At 40.4% G+C, this 26,947-nt stretch overlaps 1 protein-coding gene across 11 annotated transcripts in view; it reads right to left on the reverse strand.

The window, feature by feature from the left end:
• Magi2 (membrane associated guanylate kinase, WW and PDZ domain containing 2) overlaps positions 1 to 26,947 on the reverse strand; it is a 1,438,220-nt gene that overhangs the window by 175,369 nt on the left and 1,235,904 nt on the right. For all 11 annotated transcript variants that reach the window (XM_052720134.1, XM_052720125.1, XM_052720126.1 and 8 more), the window contains one exon: positions 1,131 to 1,162. In XM_052720134.1, the coding sequence (XP_052576094.1) occupies positions 1,131 to 1,162 (32 nt within the window). The remainder of the gene's footprint in view (positions 1 to 1,130; positions 1,163 to 26,947) is intronic.

Here is a 26,947-nt window from a genome sequence, read left to right on the forward strand (position 1 = left end):
TTATAGTTTCGGCCTTAGGGCAAGTGAAGACTACCTAACTGCTAAGCCCACTGCGCTAGCCTGGCTTTGTAAAATCAGAGTGAACGTCACTAATTCCCTATGTTGGCATAACGTTTTAGCATCTTTAAAAGAGAAGCAGGACCAGAGAGGTTAGATGATGGCAAAGCTCACTAGTACCTGAAGAATATTAGAAGCACAACTCTGAGTGATTGTCATGTTTACAATGTATATTGCATAGAATGATACATATAGTATATACTCAAGATATTTATTATGTATAATTATCTAAATAGAGCTAGGCTATATGTATGCATATGAACACATATACTTATTTCTATAGTCATTAGAAAGTAAATACAAATGGAAATACATTCCTTGCAGGCCATATTTAGTTTGCAGGATAAGCCCTCTAGCCCTATAGTATGTATTAGTATTGAAAACTTAATGTGACTACATGACCATATAGTATTTGTGATAGGAAAAACAAAAGGTTTTAAAGTGTTTTGTCACATCATCCTAAATAATGTTGATATCCATTTTGTAAATATATTTTTTAAATGGGGATAATTACAGAACTGTAAGATGAGTCTTTCTTGTATTGGGGAACAATAGAAGACAAAAGGCTGGAATGTGACCACAAACGTGCATTTTCCACTGGGTAGAAATGGTTCTCAGCACTAACTGTAAGGTTTATTGTACAGTATATTGTCAGCACTCTTGTGGTTCAGCATACCTCACTGTTCATATATAACCTGCATTCATTATGTAGAATGTGCATTAAAATCTGTTGCCAAGTTGTTAGCATATGAGAGTGAAAACAGGTCATATTTAATATTTTGTTTATATATATCCTTACTATCATAGCTAATGAAATGTTTTAAAAAATCAACTGTAAGAAAGTAATTTTAGTACACAAAACATTCAAAAATGAACATAATTATAGGAAATAAGATAACTTACCCTTGTATTTGAGGGCAAGAAAGGACAGAAAGACACAGAGGCTCTGTTCTTCTGATACCCTGGAATCTCAGGGGTGGGAGAGCATTGAAGGCCACTCAATTCCCTGTTTACTTAATGGGCTTACACAGTAAATGGAAAATAAAGAAAAAAGTATAGGAATTCCAACTTACAGGCTTTGGAGTTTTCCATGGAGAAAAGAAACCTGGAATAAAGAAAACAACATTTGAACTTGGAAAACATATCCCACTGCCACGCACAGATTGCACGATGCTACGATGATTGTATTTCACTTCAGATGAGTTGAGAGCACTCAAAACAGCTCTAGAGCAAGCACTGTGCAGCCCTCTTCAAGGAGCTCAGGGAATCTCTTGGGAATTATACCCACGGATCTAAGAACACTTTTCTTCATTTGGCAGCTGAGAATTCTGAGATGCAAAAGAGTGAATGATAATGGCAGACATCTGCTTTAGGAAGCCCAACCCTGAGCTATCCTTAGGGGTTCTTGTCACCCAGCACGAGCAGGAGAGATTGCAAGAGCAGAGAGGTAAAAAGTTAGACTTTTAGAGGTAAATTCCCTGGCTTAATATAAGAAATAATTCTGAGTTTATAACCCCATTTAATGTACTTTAAAAATAGCAAATCTTTGTTATTCCTATGTTCAAAAATAATGAATACATCTCTACTAAGCCTCAGATCTTTTTATTTTTTTTTGGTTTTTCGAGACAGGGTTTCTCTGTGTAGCTTTGCACCTTTCCTGGGACTCGCTTGGTAGCCCAGGCTGGCCTCGAACTCACAGAGATCTGCCTGGCTCTGCCTCCCGAGTGCTGGGATTAAAGGCGTGCGCCACCACCGCCCGGTTTAAGCCTCAGATCTTATTAAATCTCGCATGTTAATGTTCCCCCACTGATACCTCTCTACTGAAGGTTTCTATTATCCTTGTGCCCCAATGCTAGCACATGCCACGTAACAGCAAGGCAGTGTTTGTTTTTGAAAAGAAAGGGGAAAGATGCTTCAACATAACGATGCTAGAACTGATGTATACTGTCCCTAACAATCCAAAACCTAATCTGCCATACACAAAAAATTACTTTCTTCTCATATCATATCTTTTCCCCTTCCAACAATTTTTTGCTTATATTAATATTAGGTGATGTCTAATAAAATGTCCAATAAAAATGAAACATTGAGACTATTCCTCATGCCATGTTTATCATCTTTAAAACCAAGACTGCCAAAATGGGAAGAGATGACAACCATGACCCATTTACAGGAAAAATCTACAGACGTTTGGAAACAGAATTATCTAGGTACTTAAGCAATCTAGCTCAGGCAAGTCAAAAATACTAACTGTCCCTCAGTGGCCCACTGTAATATACTGTAATACACGTATCCCTTCCACAAGGAAGAGAGGGGACCATGCAGTCCAGCATGTTTACAGCCTTCTCTGGGACAGTTGAGCCAGTGCTCAGATGTACCCACCATGCTGGTAGAATCAATGTCGTCCCATATACTCTGTGCCTAACTCTTTTTTATGTCTTGAAATAAATTTCAATCAATGTTTAGTTTGGACTTAGAATTTTTTAAAAAGAATTGAGGATAAAACTGAAAGACGATACACATTTCTTTCCTTGACTGTTCTATAAAATGCTGAAGACAACAATATAACCGTGAGTTTAAAAGTGGGGGAAAAGGAACCCACTTGTCATTTATTTTATCTTTTGAGAAATTGCCAATGAGAGTTTTTCTTTTTTTGAGAAAAGATATTGTTTACACATTTTTACAGCGTCCAAGCATTCGGATTTCCTTCACTCTTTCCATGCAGTCTGGCATCAGGATGCTGAGTTGTTTGCCAGGTACTGGAAGTTTCTCTGACGTTGATGCAGAAGTGCTGAAAGTATTTTCTGTTATGGAGCCATTGTTTCCACATGTAGCATTATTTTAAAAACTCTTCTTTCTCCTGTAGAAGGGATATGATCACCTGACCCCTCAGCAGTAGTTATGATGCCAGAACTAGAGTGGCCTACGAGGTGCATGGACAAGGAGACCCATGATAAAGTTCCCACAGCACCACAGCTCATTTTCTTACAAAGCTTTTGCTCAGGTGTACTCCATGCCAGGAGCAGGGCCCACAACTTCTTCACTGTTCTTACTACAGAAGTTTCTGAATATGGCTACTACTGAGAAACACTGAGTAGCCAAGCCTGCCCTCTCTAATTATTACCAATGTGGAATTTGGAGATAGGTAAGAGGAAGTGTCAGAATATATTCTTTTTTTGTTGTTGTTGTTTTTCGAGACAGGGTTTCTCTGTGTAGCTTTGCCCTTTTCCTGGAACTTGCTTTGTAGACCAGGCTGGCCTCGAACTCACAGAGATCCGCCTGCCTCTGCCTCCTGAGTGCTGGGATTAAAGGTGTGCGCCACCACCGCCCGGCCAGAATATATTCTTTAGAAGCAAATAATGAACACTTTCTTACATTTCTTTGGCAAATTATTAATCACGTTACAAACATCTAAATCAATCTGACTGAAAACATTTATCTCAGATATACTCAGTTTAGTCCCTGATTAGGTTAGAGGGTCATGCATTCTGCATGATTAACCTCCAATCTTCTGCTCAACTTCATTGATAGAACTATACAAATACTATAATAGAATGGGTCAAAATACCATATATTATAAATGTGGCATAACTATAATTTCTTGAGGGAATGGTCTCCCTAGGAAACCTTGTCTATTCCAAAGAACATTTAAAGAAAAAAATCACAAAGAAACAAATAAAACCTTTTAAGTCTTTTATGAGACATTCAAGTCATTATACTGAGGTTTATTTCTGATTTTGTTTTCTGGTAAGAGAATATCACAGACTTCCAACAACTGGGAAGCCTTTTGTACATCCACATGCACACACCTCCACACATATATGTATAGTGACTATATGCAGCAATTTCTGCTGACATGTTTATTTAAAAATTGCTTGCTGTGTTTTGTTCTTGCAGTTCACCTCTTCCCCTGGTCTCTTGAGACACAGGCATGTCGCCTGGGGCCCTGTCCTGTGCACTTTACTAGGTTTGGTGAGACAATTGCTTTGTGGGCTTGTAACTGCTCAGCCCCAGGGAAACAAGGAGAGATATAAACTCCTTTTCTCAAGCCTTTAAGAGCTACGGTCATGTTCATTATGAAACCAAGGCCATTGGAAGTGGTCTTTTTTATGCTTTAGTTTCTGACTTGGTAGTTGCTACGTGCAGATAGGAATGCTCCTGAGGGATTGAAGTTTTGTTTAATTATTTGTCTCGTAACATCCATGTCGGTCATTTACTGTCTTTCATGTTCAGCAGCATACAATTCTGTATGTGTGCAAATTCAAACACATTTCTTGAGTTTTGAGACCACAGAAGCAGAAGGCTTCAGAGCAGCATTCTGAATTAAATAAAACATGAATAGTTACAGATGAGAAAGTTTAGATTAACCTGCTAGGAAAATTTAGACACATTCTCATATAAAGTGCATCAGACACCTGTCATTTTGGAAACATGTGAAACTAAAACTCTGCCTAGAAGCACAGTAAGATGGGCAGAGAAAAATACAGCAAAAATTGCTTAAATAAGAAATTTTGTTCATTGAAAATGGCAAGCTGACTAAAGAGGCCAACACTGACTTCATACTGCAGTTTATATTGAATTTATTTATGTCGACTACCACAGCTTTAAACACACTAAGGCTTACAGCCGATAGATAAGAGATAATATGTCTAGCTAAATTTAAATTCCAGGTAAACAATTTTGCAGCACAATATGTCTCACATATAACATGAGACATATTTCATGGAACATAATGTTTCTGTTTATCTGAACTTGAATTTAACTATGAATTTGGTATTATTATTTACTAAATCTGCCAACCCCAAGCAGGAAAGAATTTATATATGTCTTAGCAACTATTTAAAAGGTAACTAGCATCTAGTGTATGTCATATCCATTCATTTCAGTGGGACAAAGCAGAAAACATTTACTATTTCTTTCAAGTCTGGAATGTCTTTGCATTTGCCATATAAAGATCTTGGTTTCTGTGGGATGCTTGACCAAGGGCTGGACTCCAGAGATGCAGAGCCCTGTGGCCAGTGTGGATGTTACCCAGGACCAGTTCTACATTGTGGTGCTGTTCGCACAGTGCTTCTTCCTAAGCAGAATACTCGGAGTGGCTCCCTTCAGAACAGCCTTCTAAAACTTGATACTTCAAATGAAAGAAGCATACAGAGAAAGAAATCAAGGGAACACTTCCATTCACAACAGCCTAAAAGTTATCTAACCCAAGACTTGTACAATGAAAGTACGTTATGACACAGAAGCAAGAAATTGAAGAAGACGCCGATGGTGAAAGATCTCCATGTCCATGGATTGGCAGTGTTAGCACTGTGAATGGCCATCCTACAGAAAGCACGTACAGATCTCACGCAATCCTCAGTAAATTCCACTGCAATTTGTCTTACAAAATGAGAAAACATTTTAAATTTCATATGGAAACACAAAAGGCACAGGGCAGCCTAAACAATTCTGAACAATAAAAGAACAGCTAGAGGCATCACCATCCCAGATTTTAAGTTACGCTACAGATCTATAGTAATAAAAACAGCATGGTACTGCCATAAAAACAGACACATTAATTAATAGAATAGAATCGAGGACCCACATGTAAGTCCCACATTTACAGCCCCCTGATTTTTGACAAAGAGGCTAACCACATACATTGGAGTAAAAAAAAAAAAAATACCAGCATCTTCAACCAATGGTGCTGGTCACACTGGATGGCTACGTGAAGATCCAAACCTGATCCTTATCATTCATGCTGTATAAAACACAACTCTAAATGGATCAAGGACCTTAACATCTAAATCTGATCAGTGAGAAAATGGGGTCTATCTTGAACTCATTGCGGGCAGGAAAGGACTTTCTGAACAGGATCCCAATCCCAATAGTGCAGGCATTAAGGTCAACCACTGTCAAATGGGACCTCATAAAACTCAGAAGCTTCTGTAAGGAAAAATCACTGTCATCAGTGCAGAGGCAGCCTAAGAGTTAGTATCTAGACTGTACAAGGAACCGAAAAACTACACATCAGCTCAGTTAAAAATTGGGGCATGGAACTAAATAGGTAATTCTCAAGAGGAGAAATACATGTGACCGAAAAGCATTTAAAATATTTAACATCCATAGCTATTAGGGAAATGCAAAGTTAAATTACTTTGAGATTTCAACTTACTTCACTCAGAATAACTAAGATCCAAAATAAATAAATACCAAAACAAATGTCACTGCTGGTATTGTGGTACGGTGTAGGGAATGAGGAACACTTATTCAGTACTGATGGGAGTGCAAACTGGTGCAGCCAGTAGGGAAAGCAATATCTCACAAACTGGAAACAGATGTATTACAAGCCTGCCACACAGCTATATCATTCTTGGGCATACACCTGCCTAATCATGATCACGGATGCTCTTTTTACAACAGCTATGAAATAGAAACAGCTTAGATGTCTATCAACTGCTGAGCTGATAATGAAGACATGTGGTACCTTTATACAATGGAATGCTGTCAAGTGTTAAGAAAAACAAAATTACAAAAATTTCAGGTGGATGGATAGAGCTGAAGCAGTCATTCTGAGTGAGGTAATCCAGACCCAGAAAAAGAAATGTTTTATGTTTTCTATCATTTGTGGATGGTATCTGAATCTTGAGGTGTGTGTATTCCTAGAATATCCGTAGAGGTCTAGGAATTAGTAAGAGGCTATAGGAGGTGGATTTCAAGGGAGAGGAGACAGCATGCAGTAATATCAAGGGAAGAAGGGGTTAAATAGGGAGGGAGATGGGAGGCTGGGTGCAGGAGGGAATGTGCTGGAGGGATAAGCAAACAATAAAAAATTCATATAGAAATCTACTGCTGGAGAAGCTTCCTAAAACATGTACACACACACACACACACACACACACACACACACACACACACACACACGAGCTTAACTGGAATTACCCTCTAATGGATCAACAGTGCTCCTACTAGTTACTAGAGGATAACAAATAACCAGTTCCTGACATTGAGCCTTTTATCTCTTTGGGAGTTGTTGGCAAGTGAGGTCCTATAGACCCCAAACATTATTTAGCCTATTGCTAACACTCTTGGTTACTCAGCAGAACTTGATGCTAAAACCTTCTTGCTGAAGACACCATGTACTTGAGTCATAAAACATGGAGAAACCAGACTCCTACTAACCTGGAAGCTTCATCCCTATTGGGCACCTTTCATAGTGCTGGGAGGTGATCACCGTGTTAGCCAGCTTCATGAACCCTGGGAGCTACAACCACGATGGTTTGTGTTCCTGTGATAATTTATGGTTCTTTCACAGGGTAACAGGATGATGAACAGTCTTACAATCACCCTTTTGAGTAAAGGCCAGAACACAGTGAACATCCACATTGACTAACCACCATATCAATGTGGAACAATGCCAGAATAGCTTTTTGTGATTTCCTGAAACTTCTCCCAATAGAGCTAAATCTTGAAATGCACTTCCAGTTTTCAGCTGATATACTGAATGCCAATTGCAAAACACAGGTGATGTATTTAGCAGGAAAACCTGCTAGACATATGAATTAAATTGTAAAGGTTTTTATTTTATGTACCTTAAAGAGGATTCTGCAGTTACCAAGCATGATGGAAAAGCTGGGGAACACTTTCTGATTTCTACTTTAAGCAGAGGAAAGGGGGCAGAAGCCATTTTGAAGCGAAGGCCCATTTCCTAGCAGATTTTCATTCACGGTGTCACTGAAAGCTGTGGATCTATTTGCTCTAAAACGAAGACATGACAGCGTGAACATATTTAATACTACTCATGTGGACACTTAGAAGCAGTCTGTGACTGGACAGTGCCTCAACTTACATGATTTTTATCTTCTTGAAGGTGTGAGAACAATACACATGTGGTACACAGTATACTTTGGATTTTGATCTTTTTTCTAGGCAGCAGTGAGGTAAGATTCTGTCTCGTGGTGCTGTGTGGTGGCATCCAGCCACAGTTCGTAGCCAGCTGCATACGCCAGAGAGGACACAACCCTCTGTGTTTCTAGCCACCGTCTTCTCTTTGCTCATTCTGTAAGCCATAGTTTCACCAGGACAAAGGCTTTACCAGGACATGAACCCATTCTCAGTCAAGGGTCACCGATACGCTTTGATTAAAGTGCCAAATTCTGTGTTATATGTATTGTCACATTTAAATATGTAATTCTTAAAAGGGAGAATGCAAAAGGAGAGTGAAAGTATGCACACATCATCTGTATGAGAGCAAGAAGGAAGCGAGAAAGGAGTGTTTCCCAGAGTCCCTGTGATACCTTCCTGGGGCCACACATGGATCCCCACATGGACATTTTCACTGTATTTATGGTATATTTACATAGTATATAATATGCAATGTAGTGAAATATATAAGGAAACAGAGTATATACAGTATATAGTGATATATATGTTTGTTTGTTTCTTTCTTTCTTGAGACAGGAACTCATATATCCCAGGTTGGCCTTAAACTTTTTTCCTCTGTGCCTTCTGAGTGCTGGGATTCAGGGCTGTAACATCAAGCCTGGCTTATTTGGTGCTGGGGATGAACCCAGGGCTTCCTGCTTGCTAGGCAAGGGCTGGACCAGGCACTGTTACTCTTGTGTCATCATTCCAAAGGCCAGCCACTCCAGGCCCAGTTCTGAAAGCATCTCAGAAAGCCTTAATGCTTCTCCCTCCGATGAAACTATTTCTAAAAGGATTCCCAGAGTGGTGGCAGCAGCACCTGACACTTTTAGAATTTCCAATTAGGATTAATTCGGGAGGGAAAAATACCACTAATAAAATTAACCTTACTTTTCATTTTCTCTCAGTCTGGCAAACAGACCTAAGCTTTCCATTAAAAAACCAAAACCAAAACAAAAAACAAACAACGCCCCCCCCCAAACAAAATCCCCCAACAACAACAAAAACAAACCCTGCATCTGGTAAATGTAAGCCAGCAGGCAATAAGCAAATTCCCACTAAAACCAGTTCACTTTCTTCTTGTTTTGATGGATTCATGTGTTTCTTATTAAAATTCATTAAATCAGTTAAGCTTCGCAGTTCCCTTAGATAATTTGTTTAAGCTATGTGAAGTAGGGAAAAGGGCAATTTCTCTTAGTGAAACTGACCTAGGCAAAGCAATAGCCTTTCCCTTAAGCAATCAGGGATGAAACACTGCTGGCAATATTCAATTTGGTCAAGAAATGCATTCAGTATGCAGAAAAAAAACCTCATTCCCTGCCATTTTGACCTGAAAGGAGCTATTTTCATATTTTTATATAAAAGTTTATATACACACATATATAATGTGGGGTATGGGAAATTGAAGTTTTCTTTGAAACACTTTAAAATGATTCTTCTGTATGTATCTTACACATACAATTGATTTTTGAATAAACACCATGAAATTGTTTTCAAACTGCTCCCCTGCCTTTGATTATTATAAAGAGAACACACAATCTGACCATTTCAAGAAATTTCAATGAGCATCACAAAGGATAAGTCTGAACAGGTCTTTTAATAAAACCAAGAGAATAAAAACAAACCAGGAAGATAAATAGCTTCAAACAGGAAGGACAGGAAGGATAGAACAAGTGAGGCTTAATCACGGCAAAGTATGGTGGAAGAAAATATGATCAACTGCCGGGCGGTGGTGGCGCACGCCTTTAATCCCAGCACTCGGGAGGCAGAGCCAGGCGGATCTCTGTGAGTTCGAGGCCAGCCTGGTCTACAGAGTGAGATCCAGGAAAGGCACAAAGCTATACAGAGAAACCCTGTCTCGAAAAACCAAAAAAAAAAAAAAAAAATATGATCAACTACAAAAATCTGTTTTGAATTTTTTTAAAAAATTAAAATTTTATGTGTATATGTATATATGTGTGTATTATGTGTATATGCAGATAGGCCAGAAGAGAGTGTGAGATCCCCCGTCCCCCAAGAGCTGGAGTCACACACACACACTTATGAACGTGCTAGGAACCAAACCTAGTCCTCTGGAAGAGCAACAGGTGCTCTTAACTGCCAAGCGAGCCATCTCTCCAGACCCAACAGAGGCATTCAATTTACAAGCCTAGGGGCAAAGAGAGAAAGCTGCTTGAGTTTGTGGCATGTCATAAGCACTCACAAAGAAAATGAAGTATATCAATACTTTGTAGTAGAAAAAGCCAAGCTCTGAGAATTTTTTGCATGGATGATATAGAGTTAAATGGGAATTATGAAACAGGAAAGAATAAAATAAGGTAGGGATGCCAGGGTAGAAAAGGGAAACTGGAGATATAGGTGAACTAAGGACTTTTAAAAAATATGGAAACCTACCAGTTTTAGTGCAGAATTCTACCAGACTTTTAAAGAAGAGTTAATGCTAATATCCTTCAATTTATTCCACAAAATAGAAACAGAAGGAACATTACCCAATTCATTTTGAGGCCATTGTTTCACTGATACATAAAACACATAAAGACCTAACAAAGAAATAAAATTACAGACCACTTTCCCTTATGAACATGGATGCAAAAAAAAAATCTCAATAAGATACTTGCAAACTGAATCCCAGAACACCTCAAAAAGATCATCAGTCAAGATCAAGTAGACACTATCCCAGAGAGGCAGGGATGGTTCAACATATAAAAATCGATAAATGTAATCCATCGTATAAACAGACTTGAAACACAAAAAACACACGGTCATCTCATTAGATGCAGGAAAGGCCTTTGAAAATCTAACACCCCTTCATGAGAAAAGTCTAGGAGACATCAGGGATTCAAAGGACATACCTAAACATAATAAAAGTGATACATAGCAAGTCAATTTCCAACATCAAATTAAATGGAGAGAAACTCAAAGCAATTCCACTAAAATCAGGAACAAGACAAGATTGTCCAGTCTCTCCATACCTATTCAATATAATACTTGAAGTTCTAGCTAGAGCAATAAGACAACTAAGGGAAATAAAGGGGATACAAACTGAAAAGGAAGAAATCAAAGTATCATTATTCACAGATGATATGATAGTATACATAAGTGACCCCAAAAACTCTACCAGGAAACTCCTTCAGCTGATAAACACCTTTAGACAAGTGGCTGGATACAAGATTAACTTAAACAAAACAAAACAAAAAACCCAGTAGCCCTCCTATATACAAATGATAAATGGGCTGAGAAAGAAATCAGAGAATCAACACCCTTTACAATACTCTTAAATATTATAAAATATCTTGTGTAACTCTAACCAAGCAAGTGAAAGACCTGTATGGCAAGAACTTCAAGTCTTTGAAGAAAGAAATTGGAGAAGATATCAGAAGATGGAAAGGTCTCTCGTGCTCATGGATCGGTAGGAATTAACACAGTAAAAATAGCAATCTTACCAAAAGCAATCTACAGATCCAATGCAATCCCCATCAAAATTACAACACAATGCTACACAGACCTTGAAAGGATGATTTTCAGTTTCGTATGGAAACATTTAATAATAACAGGACTGCTGTAGGTATCACCATCCTCAATTCAAGTTGTACTACAGAACAATAGTAATAAAAGCCATATGGCACAAAAACATGTTGATCAACAAAATTACATTAAAGACACAGACATAAATCCACATACCTCTGGACACATGATTTTTTTTTTTTTTTTTAAAGAAGTCAGAAATACACGCTAGGAAAAAACCAGCATCCTCAACAAATGGAGCTGGTCAAACTGGATGGCTGCATGTAGAATGCAAATAGATCCATGCATATCATCTTGCACAAAATTCAATTCCTAATGGATCAAAGACCTCAACATAAAAACCAGATACACTGAACCTAATCGAAGAGAAAGTGGGGAATTGTCACAACACAATCCATGAATGGAGTTGTGTGAGGAGATTTCTGAGTGCTTGTGAGGAAACTCCAAGCAAACAAGAGTCTGGTGACCTCAGTTTTTCAAACCATAGACTTGTTCTTGGAATGTGTTTTTGTGCTTCTCCCAGGTGTAGGAGACAGGCGTGAGTTTACTTCAGCTGCTGACATTCATGTGCTTCTATAGAAAAACAAGTTTTTGCCAAGTGCAGCTTGTCCTTATGATTGTACACTTTCCTCAGGTGGCACTTCTTAACCCTCAGAGTATAAATTGCCTGATGCTCCGAATAAACTTGGCTATTGCATGGGACTTTAGTCTGCCCCATTTTAGGCCTCCACTCTCCCAGGTTCACATTGCCAACTAGAGTTGTAAACAGGGAATAGGCTTGAACTCAATGGCATAGGAAAAGACTTTCTGAGCAGAACATCATTAGTACAGGTACTAAGATCAACAATTAATAAATGGAACCTCACGAAACTGAAAAGCTTCTGCCTGGCAAAGGACACCATTATTTGGACAAAGCAGCAGCCTGCAGACTGGAAAAAGATGTGATAGAGGGCTAATCATTTAAAATACATAAAGAACTTTAAAAAAAACTGAACTCTGGATATCAACAAACAAACAAAAAGAAAACCAATTTAAATTGGGTTATAGATCTAAACAGAGAATTCTTAAGAAAGGAAACTCAAATGGCTGAGAACACTTAAAGAAATGCTCAACATCTTCAGCCATCAGAGAAATGCAAATCAAACTACTTTGAGATTCCATCAGAATGTCTAAGATCAATAAAATAAATGACATCTCATGATGGTGAAGATGTGAAGCAAGGGGAACACTCCTGCATTACTGGTGGAGTGCAAACTTGTACAGCCACTGTGGAAATCAGTGTGGAATTTCCCCAGGAACATGGGAATCTATCTACCTTAAGATCCAGTTATACCATTCTTGTGCATATACCCAAAGGATGCTTCATCCTATCACAGAGACACTTGCTCAAACATGTTCATTGCTGCCCTATTCATAATAGCCGGAAACTGGAAACAACCTAGGTGTCCTTCAACAGATGAATGATTAAAGAAAATGTGATACATTTAGAAAATGGAATTTAAAAAGTGAAATCATGAAATTCGCAGGTAAATTGATGGGACATCATCCTGAGTGAGGTATCCTAGATCCAGAAATAAAAATATGATATATATTTGCTTATATGAGGATATTAGCTGTTAAATCAATGACAAGCAAGCTATAGTCTGTAGAATCACAGAAGTTAGGTATAGAGTAAAGGACTAGGGAGAAAAGATATATCTCCTTAGGAAATAGAAAAGACAATTATGAATGAATGAGGGGTTTCTGAAATGAAAGGATCAAACTTGCAGGAGGAGTGAAGAGGGAAATAAGAAAGGGAATATGGGGAGAGACAGCTAAAATTAAGGGAAATTTGAGGAGTAGTATGAAAACTGAATACAGTAGAAGCTTCCTAAAATATATACATATATAAAGGTGATCTAAATGAAATAATCAAATAATGGAGGAAACAGAGCCCCAACTGCCATCTCTTGTCAACAAATGAACTTTCCAGTACTGGGAATGGGTTTACATATAATTGAGTTGTTGGCCAAAGGGTTCCCCTGGGGACTCCCAAACAACCCAGGGTGTTGCCAAGACTATGGGTTGTTCACCACAAACTGACAGCAAGGCTCTATTGTTGAAGACACCTAAACAACTATTGAACACAGAGAAGTCAAGCTGGTGTGCACCTACAGCTTTCACCTCTACAGGCTCTTGCTCATGGTACTTGACATACTGCTAAAGAAGAAAGGTAAAGATCGATCCAGGTATAAAACCTTCAATCTACAATAGTGTCCTATCTTCAAGATGTGTTAGTGCAATGATGGCCCCGAGTTTGTGGGGGTAACCAACCACTATCTGGTTTGACTTAAGGCCCACTCCATGAGATGGAACCCATATCTGATATCACTTGGGTAAACAAGAACCCAATACTAGACAGCCCAGGGACCTAAGGTAGAACCAGATACCACTATTCTACTAAAAGAATATAGCCATAAACTGATTGCTGATGACATTCTGCTATACTCATAGGTGATTAACCTTGCTCAGCCATCATCAGAGAAGCTTCCTCCTGCAGCAGATGGGAACAAATACAGAGACCCACAGCCAGAAAATATGCAGAATGAGAGACCTTGGTCAGGATGTGTGCATCAAATTCCTGCCCTCAGGGTTCAGGGATCCCTATGAACAAGAGGGCAGGAAGAGTGCAAAAACCAACGAGCATGGAGGACACCAAGGAAACAAGGCCTTCTAAACACAACAGGATCCATGCACATATGAACTCACAGAGACTGAGGCAGTGTGTACAAGACCTGCATGAGTCTGCACTGGATAGGTCCCCAGAGCTCAAAGGAGAAGTGGACAGATGCTGCCATCCATAACACAGAAGCTATGTCCAATTGATAACCACTCACAAATGAAAATTTAGTTTACTCCAGGGAATTTCACTGGGAAAACAAACTGTTCTTAAGGGTGGGCTGCATGCCCAGCCTACCCTTCAGATGTCCAACTGAAAACAAACTCAGTGACATCTTTGGAGGTTTTTTGTCTCATAATGTCCTGTCAGGGCTTTTTCTTTTCTTTTTTCCATCATTTTCACACATATAAATGAATATGTATATGTGCATGTATATAATTTTTAACCCTATAGGTCTTTTGTGTATATATTATGACTTCCAGTCTTGTTTTTTTAAATAGGATTCCTGAGTGTATGAATGAGTGGGTCTGTATATCTATATCAGTGTGTGTGTGTGTGTGTGTGTGTGTGTGTGTGTGTGTGTGAGCGTGCTTTTTCTTGGCCTCTTTTCCTCCTGTTTGTTTTGTCCCATTTTAATGTGTTTGATTTATCTTATTATTAATTCTTAGAAGACTGTTCATCTTCTAATGAGAGACAAAGGAGGTGGATCTGGATGGGAGGGGAAGAATACAGGGAAGGGAAACTGTAATTAGAATATATTATATGGAAAAAAATGATTTCCAATAAAAGAAAAAAATAAACTTACTATCACATAAGATTCCTAAAATGTACACATACTGTGGTGGTTTGAATGAAAATGGGCCCCCTATAGGCTCATAGGGAGTAGCACTATTAGGAGGCATGATCTTGTTGGAGTAGGTATGGCTTGTCGGAGGAAGTGTGTCACTCGGGGCAGGCTTTGAGGTTTCAGAAGCTCAAGCCAGGCCTAGTAGCTCACTGTTTCTTCCTGCTGCCTGCTGATCCAGATGTAGAACTCTTGGCTCCTTCTCTAGTACATGTCTGCCTGTGTGCCACCATGCTTCTTGCCATGATGACAATGTTCTAAACCTCTGAACTGTAAGCCAGTCCCAGTTAAATGTTGTCCTTTATAGAGTTGCTGTGGTCACAGTGTCTCTTCACAGCAATAAAACCCTAACTAAGACACATTCACAAACATAAATGAGTTAAAAATGGAATTATCTTAACAGGGCAACAATGTTCCTACTAGATACCAGAGACTAACAAATAAGAAGCCCAGTCCTAGGATTGGGTTACTTCTTTTGGAGTTGTTGGCCAGTCAGTTTCCAAAGAATGCCCCCTCCTCCCAAACACTATAAGCTATGGCCAGGGTTCTTAGTTACCTTCTAGAACAGTGGTTCTCAACCTTCCTAATGCTGAGGCCCTTTAATACAGTTACTCATGTTTTGGTGACCCCCAACTACAAAATTATTTTCTTTGTACTTCATAACTGTAATTTTGCTATTGTTATGAATCTTAATGTAAATATTTTTGGGGATGGAGGTTTGCTAAAGTAGTCACAACCCACAGGTTGAGAACTGTTGCTCTAGCACTCTGTGATAGTAAGACCCTATTACTGAAAATACCACATATCTGAGTCATGTAACATGGAGAAACCAAGTTGGGACTCAGCTGGACTATCACTAACTACTGGCTAGTTTCACAGAGCTGGAAGGTGTTGTACATACACCATTGGAGGAGAGCAGTAAACATCAGTCTTACCATGCTGTGAACTGTGGGCTACAATAAGACTGTCCAGGCAAGATCTATCCATGACGGCAACAGTGGCATGAATGCTGTGGGAGTAACCAACCATTTTCTGATTGGATTGAAGACCCACTGCAGAAGACAAAACCCATACCTAGCACTATTTTGGACCAGGAACCTAGAGCTAGATAGATCATATACCACAGGAGAGAACCTATGACTACTGCTTGGCTAAATGGCCATAGTATTAAGTAAACCAATAACGTAGGAGACCCATAGATTACAGGATTCCTCAACCTCTTTCAGAGAAGCTTCTGTTTGAAGTAATGATCAGCAGACTTACACTGGTTAGGGTGCAGAGAATAAGAGACCACAGAATGCTCAGCCCTAAATGGAACATACATACTGTATCCCCTCGTCTCGGGGATCTTGGTAGAAGAAGGGGCAAAAAGAACGTGAGAGGCAGTAGATGGATCCAAGGAAGCAGTGTCTTCCAGACAAAGCAGGGCAGCTGCACACAGGAACTCACAGACCAAATCCCCGCACACAGAGTTCCACCTCCAGCCGAGGAGCTACTGGTAACTGTTAGCTGCTGGGTGAGGAAAGATCAGTTTTCTCTATGAGCAGTCCCTAATAAATCAGCTGTGCAGCAGTGGAAGGCTGCATACCCAAGAATATTCAGGCAGCACCAAGGTCTTGTTTGGGGAAAAGGGGACATGAAGTTGGGTAGGAGGAGAAGTGGGATGGTTCTGGAAAGAGTTGAGGGAGGAAGAGTGAATGCGATTGAAACACGTCGAATGAAATTCTCAAGGAACTGATCAAAAAATAAAATGACCCATGCCCTGCATTAGGCTTTCTATTTTTTGAGGAACCTAACTAAAAGTATTTTAAGACTTGACTATATATGTCTGAAGTTTTACCCAACACTAAATGAATATTTATAGAGTTGTGGTCATCTTACAAACACTATAAACTCAACATACCAAAAAAAAAAAAAAAAGGAAACTTAGAGTTTTCTACAAAGTCTTCTCTTTAGTCTTATTTTGGGAAATTTTGCTTGTCACTTTTAGTTTTTAAGACAGGCAATAGAAAGCCAATTTATCCTATACATTTCATTTCCAAATGCCATCTCAAACCTTCTCTCCACCTCCCTGGCCATCAGGATAATCTACACCCTGTTATCTCTGCTTCAACTGAAGCAAAGATGACTATGACAATTTCTTAAAGGAAATAATGCTTTAAAATCCTTTATGAATTTTTTCTTATCTCAACAAAACAAAACCTATAGGTCCTGAGTAAACTGGCCCCTACCGACTCTCTAGCCACCCCATGTGTCTCTGCTTTGATCCCATCCCTGGAGTTGGTTGAGCGAGGCATACTTTTCAAACCACAGGGCCTTTGCACAAACTCCTTCATGTACCACCCTTTGTCAGTCTTCTCTCTGCTACTTCTGACCCATTGGTGTGACAACCTAAATATCCTCTTTTAAGGACAACACTCCTGATCTTGGGTTTCCATGGTTCCCTTATATGTTTGTCCTTGACGTGGCACTCGTTCCTGATGTGCTTATGTTTTGTGCTTATATGTGCACATTGTTTTTAGTGTTTGTCTCCCGAAGAGATATGGGGGAGGTATTTAATTCCCTGTATTCCTAATGGTCCAGTAAAAACAAACGTGAAGGCTAAGAGGGATGTTAGGGCTAATGTGGTGAGGTCGGGAATACAGAGGAAGGCTTGCAGCTGGGTGTGAGATAGCCAGATTGACTAGATCAGAGATAGGAGAGAGCTCCTGGGGGACATCTGGCTGGACCCCAAGAAGCCCCAGCCCCAAAACACATGCAAGGCACTGCTATCCTTTCACATCTTTTAAAAAAAAGATTTGTTTAAAAAAGACTTACCTATGTGCATGTGCCTGCATACACTTATGGGCACCACCTGCATGCAGGTGCCTACCACAGTCCAAAAAGGGAGTTGGTTTATGTGGAACTGCAGTTACAGGTAGCTGCACAGAGCCTGATGTGAGTGTTGAGAATTGAACCTGGGTCCTCTGTTACAGCAGAAAATGTTCTTGGCTGCTGAGCCATCTCCAATCCCGCTTCATACATTCATAATTTTGGATAAGGCAGCTTCTAAAATGCCTGCACCTACTCCAGGAAGGAGACTATCCCAGATGACCCTAAAGACAAGGAGCTAAATATGAGGCAGCCAAGAAAAATTGCAAGTACATCTCAGTAGCTGGTATGAGAGTTAGCTTTCCACGGAGAGTCAAGACGGGTCCATGGTAAACTATAAGCTGGTCATGTAATCTGGAAACAGAAAGTAGACTTTCACTAAGAGCTAGCAGACTGCCAAGTCTGAAGACCAGTAACACCTGCAAGGTTGGCAACTGGCAGTGCCAGCCAATGCTGGCCACTGCTGGCCGACAAGCAAAGGTCAGCAGCTAACAGAGCACATCAGATATGAGCAGAGAGGTGATTTTGATGTGTGTTACCCCTTCAACTGTATGAACATCTCACAAGCGGCATGTGATTATCTTCCTAGTCGGGAAAAGGGGACATGCCAAGAATGTGCAGACTCCCACTGGCATAGCCCAAAATATGCCCAGAGAATAAATATCAGTAGAAATTGCGTTAGTGTTTATCTAATCCTACAAAAAGCCTCTAAACAAGCCACTCAATGGCAGCCCTCTTTAAAGACCTCTCCTTATGCTCTGGAGTCAGTTTTTCCTGCAATCCTCTCTTGGACTCCTCTCACTATATGGGAGCTCTCCTTGTTTTCTTTATGCAGTAAATCTTCTGTTTCTAGTAAAGCTCCTTTGTAAACTGACCCTTTGTTGTCCAAGAAATTTGTTCTTTGAGTTCAGGGGACAAACTAGGGGCCATTTACTCAGTGGAAGCTTTGGTGACTCTGACAATCAGCACTCTGGCCCCCGAGCTAACCCTATCTGACATGAGAAAGTCTTCATCATTCTCAAAGACCACCCCCCTACTTTTTCTGTTTCCTGAGTACCTAGTTAATAATAATAGCTGAAAGTGTGGGACATAGGAGAGAGGGTTACAAAACATAAGAGGAATGATGATCATAGTGGTTTTCTGGGGCAGGAAGGTGTAGCTTGAAGTCCTTCAGTAGTTGGTTCCATCTCTGGCAATAAGCAGGGGTACTGGGAACAGAAATCTGATGGGTCTGTGTGGTGGTTTGAAAGAAAATGGCCCCATTGGCTCCTAGGGAGTGGCACTATTAGGAGGTGTGGTCTTGTTGGAGTAGGTGTGGCTTGTTGGAGCAAGTGTGTCACTCAGGGCAGTTTGAGGTCTCAAAAGCTTGAGCCAGGCCTAGTGGTTCACTGTCTATTCTTGCTGCCTGCAGATCCAGATGTAGAATTCTCTCCAGCACCATGTCTGTCTGTATACACTGCCTTGCTTCCCGCCATGACAGTAATGGACTAAACCTCTGAACTGTAAGCCAGCCCCAGTTAAATGTTTTCCTTTACAAGAGTTGCTGTGCTCATGGTGTCTCTTCACAGCAATAAAATCCTAACAAAGACAGTCTGGTTACTCTTAAAATGATGCAATGAAATTGTGGAGCATGAAGAATAAAGTCCTCAGGGTTTGCGGTACAGTAGGTGATGCATTTGGAAATGACGAGCCACGTAACGAGGCAGTTACTAGAAGCAGTAGGTGGAAATACTATAAAAACAAGGCTTGGAGTGCTTTTGCAGTCAGGCAGCTTGCCATGGCTGCAGTCTAATGGCTAAGGCAGAGGCAGAAGTCAGATTTCGGGGGTCTGAATGAGTGGAAACTGAGGAAGCAGGACCTGGAAAACAAATGGCTGTGGGGGTGGAAGAAAGAGCCTCGCGTTCAGTGGTTAAGGAGGCATTCTGATAGGTGGGTAAGCACACTTACATTCAGACATGAAGGAGTCTGAGCAGAGGTAGGGCCTGAGGACTGAGGAGATCGAGAGGAGATGGGAGTGGATGGCATCCAGAACACAGAGAGATGCACCGCAGACCTTGGAAGGTGCTGAACAAATCTACAGGGCTGATGCCCTGTACCCAGCCATACGATGTCTGCCACACAGGGCAGGCGTGGGACCAGGTAAGAGAACCGACTTCCAGGGGCTGAGAGTGGCAAGGCCAGTGAGGTCTGTAAGAGTGCTGGCTTGGGAACAGTGGCAGGGAAGTGCCTCAGGCGGTCCATGGAGAGGGTGTGCATCCAGAACATGCTGGAACACTAACCTCGGCCTCCGTGCCTGCTCGATGCTTCACTCACTATGTGCTGTGCCATTCATGGGAGGGCACTAAATATCAGGGTCAGCCTTCAGGTGCTGAGACAGACCGTGGGTTTGCTTGATGTATTACAGCTGCTGGTTGAGCAAGTTCCCTAACCTCATAAAGTCTTAGATTTCTTATAGATAACAGTGAGGATACCTATACTGAGAAGCAAAAATATCTTACACTTCGTCAATTAGGTTTCAATTGCTCCACTTACTGTTTCTGGAGTATTTCGAATTCCTTTCCTACAAAGTAGAGGACTGTTTTTTAGCAACTGCTAAATCACTTGTTGCTGTAATAGATGCATATTATTTTCTTACTTAGTTTAGACTTTTTTTCTTGCATTTATGCTACCTTTGAAGTTCTTTCAAGCTGCCATTTGCTGTATCAATGTTATTTCTCTAACTGGCTTTGTGTATTCTTTCAATCATTGTTTTCATCTGCGTTTGTCATTGAGTTCCCTGATTCTCCTGTAGTTTTAACCTCACTTGGCTCTCCCTGTGTTCTCAGACAGACCGCCCCTCAGTTACAATGATTATGTTACCATTGTGCTTTTATGAATTGGTTCCGACTTCGAATTTTCTTCTAACTTTTTGTGCAATGGTCATTGTTACATTTACCCAACTTAGCTGATTTCAGTGCTTACCACAGTTCTCTGTACACCACAGCTTCATCTTTGAAGTCTCTTAGTGGACACCTTCAAATACCTTGTTTCAAAAACAGCATGCGTTGTGTGGCAAAGCAGGAGTGTGACCTCTCAAATATGCCTACACTATAATTCTTAGATCCAGTGTGGATGCTATTTACAAGGCAAAATAAATTTGTAGATACCCTTGAAGCTGAGGGCCTTTCGATGGAAAGAGTATCTCATGCTGTCCATGTGGGCCCAGTCTAACCATGGAATTCCCCAAGAGTGGAAAAACTTTCTCGGCTCGGGAAGGAAAGGAGGCAGGAATGGATAGCACATGAGAGAGGACTCAATTTGCCACTGCTGGCTTTGACGACAGAGGAATGGCATCACGATCTATGACGAAAGGGGCCTCCAGAACATGGAAAAGAAAAGGCTCAGGAGGATGCTTCTGTGCTGACATCTGGATTCAACCAGGTGAGAACTGTGGTGGACAGCGTTAACTGTCACCTTGTGGGGTCAAGAATCTTCTGGAACCTGGGCTCTGGGCACGGTTGTGGGGCATTAATGTGATGACTTGTTAGTTGGTTTGGGCAGGGATCCTAAACTGTACGTACTGGAGAAAGTGAGCTGAGCACAGTGTGCTTTCAGTGTTTTGCTGACTTGAGGCTGGGACCAGCTGCTTCCTTCACGCTGCTGCTGCCTTAGCCCCACCACGAATTTTACCTTGAGTTGTGAGCTTCCTTAAGTTGTTATGTTGGGCATTTTAATCATAGCAACAGAATAAAACAACAACACAAGATCCTTGTTGGATTTCTGACTTAAAACAGGGTAAGATAAGGCTGAGCTGCTTTAAACAATCAACTTTACGAGCGCTAACTGTCACACAATAAAAATAGGACACATACAGAGCTGGCGTGCTTTCTAAGCACTCGTGAATGCTGGGAATGTTGGTTGTATAAGAAATGAAACCTCATATAATTTTTCTTCAGGCCCTGGGAGATTTTCTGTTGTCTTCCAATGTTTAGGATGCAGAGGAGAAGTCTAAATACATCCAAGTTTTATTTACAAGCCACCTTTCATGTTACTCCCTGAATAAATGTGTATTTCTTTGAAATCCTCTAAATGATGCTATATACCATTATAACATGTCCAGTTCTGAATTTGTACTCATTAATCTGTGGAATATGGTGCACACATTCTCCTGCAGTGTCTCTGAAGTCTTCCTACTCAAGATGTGGCCCCAGAGTCTGGAGCATCGGTGTCGCCTGGGAACTCGTTAGGAACCAGAATCTCTGTGAAAACGGAACTCAAATCCTAAATATTCTTGATAAAAAAATTAGAGCGAAAAACAGAGAAACTTTAGAAATTATGCAGGTACATGGAAACTGAATAATGTGTTTGAAGAAATCAAAAGACAAAGTTCTTGAAAGAAATAAAAACAAAAACATAATATACCAAAGCTTAGGGGATACAGAAAATGTTTATGAAGGAAGGGGGCACTTACGGTGATACGTACTTATATCTTCCTGAAAAAGACAAGCAAATCCACAACAACAAGAAAGCCAAAAATGGTTTTTTAATGAGGCATCTTGAAGAATTAGAGAAGCAAAATCACACCAGACATAAAATAGTGAGTGGAAGAGAAGAGATACAAACCAAAGATTAGAACAGAAATAAGCAAAATAGAGACAAAGTGAATATCACCATTGGAACAGAGCTGAGTTTCTGAAAATAAAAACTAATAAATCTGAAACTAGACTAAGGAAGAAAAAAGACAGAAGGCAAAATTGTAGGTGAAAAAGGAGACATTATTACTGGTATCATAGTAACCAACTGCTACCATAGTAACACAATTACATAGGGATTACTATGAAAAACTATTTGCTAACAAACTGGAAAACTCTGAAGAAATGGATACATTTCCGGATACTTATGACATACCAAAATTAACTGTGAGAGAAAAAAAATCCCAAATTAACCAATCACCTGACCAACTGACTGAACAAACAAACGAACGAACAAAACCCTGAATAGATCAGTGACTGACATTGACACTGAACCAGTTATTAAAAAGCTTCCCAGTAATGAAAGTCATAGGCCATGTGGTTTCACTGCTGAATCTTACCAAACTTTTAAAGATGAACTAGTACTAATTCTCAAACTACTCCAAACAATTAAAAGAGAAAACTCTTCTAAATTTTTCTATGAGACTAGCATTGTTGCCCTGTTATCAAAACTAGACAGGGTTACCCCCAATAAGTAAATAAACAGAAGAAAGAATAAGAAATTGCCTCAAACAATAAGTCAAAGGCACAGGAAGACCAACATCTGAGATTGTCCTCTGCCCTCCCCCAATTCACAATAGGAAGATTAGTCATCATAATCAAGTTGGTTTCATCCAAGGAATACACAAGGGATTCAATATATTATCATCTCAACAATGTAGAAAGAAACATTTGACAATACTTAACATTTCTTGGTGATATAGTCCCTGAATAAACTGAGAATAGAAGGACTGTACCTCAGTAAGACAATAACTGTACATAGGAAGCCCACAGTCAACATCATATTGGTTGGGGAAAACCTGAAAGCAGTTCCTCTAAGCATAACTAAAATAAGGACATCTACTTTCACTGTTCTCACTCAATGAGAAGTTTCAGCTAAAATAATTAGGCAAGATAAAGAAAAAAGTTATAAGTAGGAAGAGAAAGTCAAATCATCTTTACTTGCAAATAGTAAGATTCTGTGTATAGATAAATTTAAAGATTATTAAAAGACATGAGACCTGGCAAATGAGTAAAGAGTATATAGCAATCAGTATTTTTCTATATACGAATAGTAAATTTGATGAGAAAGGAACTATCTTAGTTAGGGTCTCTATTGCTTGAAGAGACACCATGACCATGGCAACTCATAAAGGAAAACATTTAATTGGGGTGGCTTATAGGTTTAGTCTACTATCATCATGGTGGGACATGGAGTGCATGCAGGCAGACATGGTGCTAGAAAAGGAGTTCTACATCTTGATCTGCAGGCAGCAGATGGAGACTGTAGGCCTTAAAGCCCCACAGTGACACACTTCCTCCAACAAGGCCACACCTCCTAATAGTGCCACTCCCTGTAGGCCAAGAATTCAAACACATGAGTCTACCGGGGCCATACCTATTCAAGCCACCACATTCCAATCCCTGGCGCCCATAGGCTTGTAGTCATAACATAGTGCAAAACGCATTTAGTCCAACTTCAAAAGTCCCCATAGTCTATCACGGTCTCGACAGTGTTTAAAAGTCCAAAGTTCAAAGTCTCTTCTGAGATTCATGCAATCTCTTAACTGTAGTCCCCTAATAAATCAAAATTAAAAAGCAGATCACATGCTTCCAACATGTAATGGCACAGGATATATATATATATATATATATATATATATATATATATATATATTACCATTCCAAAATGTAGGGAAGGGAACACAGCGAGGAAATACTGGGTCAAAGCAAGACCAAAAACCAACAAGGGAAACTTTAAACTCTGTAGCTCCATGTCCAATGAAAGAATGCTTTTCAGATCTCCAACTCCTTTCAGCTGTGGTGACTCCAAAACACTTCTTTCTCTTGGGTTGGTCCCACTCTGTTAGTAGCTTGCTTGGCAGGTATCCCACGACTCTGGCATCTCCAACATTGTGCTAGTTTGAATGTTATTGGCCCTCATAAACCCATAGGGAATGGCACTATTAGGAGGTGTGGCTTTGTTGGAGTAGGCATGGCCTTGTTGGAGGAAGTGTGTCACTGTGGGGGTGGGATTTGAGGTCTTCCATGTTCAAGCTGCACCCAGTGAAACAGTTCACTTCCTGTTGCTTGCAGATCAAGATGTGGAACTCTCAGCTCCTTCTCCAGCACCACGCCTGCTTACATGTTTCCCACAATAATGATAATGGTCTGAAACTCTAAACTAGCCCCAGTCAAATGTTTTCCTCTATAAAAGCAGTTGTTGTCATGGTGTCTCTTCACAGCCATTGAAATCCTAAGATAAACATCTTGGCATCTCCAGTGCAATCCAGACTTCAACTTCATGACTTCACACAATAGCTTCTCTTAGCCTCCATGCAGGAACACCCAGCCACACCTGGCCTCAATGGCTTTCCTGAGTTGCAGAGGGAGATTCTATAACCCCTTTCTTCTATCCTTGACTCTAAAGCTAGAGCCATGTGGCCAAACTGCCAAGTTCTACCGCTTGCTGGGACTGGAACATGGCCCCCTTGTTCAATTACATCTTCACACCAACTTACTATTCTTGATGGTTTCCTTCACTGCCTAAGCTTGGCTGTCCTGAAACTTGATCTGTAGATCAGGCTGACCTCAAACTCCAGAGATCTACCAGCCTCTGCCTTCCCATTGCTGGGATTACAGATGTGCACCACCATGCCTGGACCTAAGGTGTTCTTTAGTTCCTTTTCAAAAATTGGAAGTTTAGTTGGGTGGGGTCTTGTCCTGAAGTCACCACTCCCTTTATTCCATTTCTTAATCCATTTATCTCCTTGAACACAGGATTTAGCTCTATTCCACTTCCTGGTGCTCCTTTCTCCTCAGTCTGTACATTCTGTATTTTTATTTGCTCAGCTCACTCCTTTTTATTATAAATCTTTATCAGAGTTAACATTAATAGCCACACAACAGAGTCTATACTAGGCTGTTTTGAGATTTCCTCTGCCAGTGGAATTAATCCAAATCTCTTCACTTTAGCCACAGGCAGACTCTTTGGACAAGGGCAAAAAACAGCCACATTCTTTGCCAAAATATCACAAGAAAGATCTCTAGGCAACATACTAAATTTTTTTTCCTCTGAAACCTCTTGAGCCAGGCCCCCAAAGTTCAAATGACCCTCAGCACCACTGTCTTCCATGCTCCCACTAGTATGACCCATTAAGCTCTACTTCAAGCATTCAACTGCTTTTCTAATCCATAGTCCAAAGTCCATATTCCTCCAAACAAAAGCATGGTCAGGCCTATCACAGCAGTACTCCAGTCCCTGGTACCAACTTTTGTTTTAGTTAGGGTTTCTATTGCTGTGACAAGACACCATGGCCATGGCAACATAGAAATAAAGGAAAACATTTAATTGGGCTGGCTTACAGTTCCAGAAGTTTAGTCCATTATCATCATGGTGAGACATGGTGGTGTGCAGGCAGACATGGAGCTGGAGGAGCTGAGAGTTCCACACCTTGATCAGTAAGCAGCAGAAGGAGACTGTAGACCTCAAAGCCCATCCTCACAATGACACACTTCCTCCAACCAGGCCATACCTCCTAATAGCGCCACTCCCTACAAGCCAAGCATTCACACACACCACACACACACACACACACACACACACACACACACACACACACACACACACATACACAGAGTCTATGGGGGCCATATCTGTTCAAACCACCACAGCAACCATGAAAACAATTTCACTCATAATACCTACAAAAGTATTACAATACCTAGGAATAAATCAAGAAAGTGAAAGACATATACAGTGAAAATTGTGAAATGTTGAAAGAACTTGTAGAAAGGCATGAGCAAAATGGAAAGATTTCCCACAGTCATGAGTCAGAGCCCACTGGGCTTTGGACCTCATCAGCCTTACTAATGCTTGGGCTTTAATACTCCATAGAAAAATGTGGAGCCATGAGGGCTCTACTGAAGCCCATTAAGAGGAAGCTACTTTTTCTTGGTCAGAGGAATGAAAATTATCTCTGGCCTTTGGTGGAGACATGGCATTCGGATCGGCTACAAAGATTAGACCACTATTGTCTTCTCTCTGAAGAGTTAATCCAGCTGGGCCTGTTGATCACCTGCTTAGGAGACCTGTTCAGGAAGGCTGATCCATCTAAGACTATCCTGAGAAAATGGAAGGGATTATTATTCCCTCAATGAGATAATGTGCTTGTGCTCCCAGAACAACTTCCCCTGTCAGAAGTGTGCAGAGTTTCTATCATGTACCTGGGTGGAGCCTGCTCCGTTTTCTTTCTTCTCCTTTCTTTCAGATATTGGCCAAAGCCTAAGACATGCTTTCCTTGGTATTCTGGGCTTTCTCATTCTTCCTATGAAGCTATTGCTCCATATTGCTTCTTGCTGACCTCCATATTGCTG

The sequence above is a fragment of the Peromyscus californicus genome, unplaced genomic scaffold (assembly GCF_007827085.1).
Source record: "Peromyscus californicus insignis strain IS unplaced genomic scaffold, ASM782708v3 Scaffold_6__1_contigs__length_162567912, whole genome shotgun sequence".
NCBI lineage: Eukaryota > Metazoa > Chordata > Mammalia > Rodentia > Cricetidae > Peromyscus > Peromyscus californicus.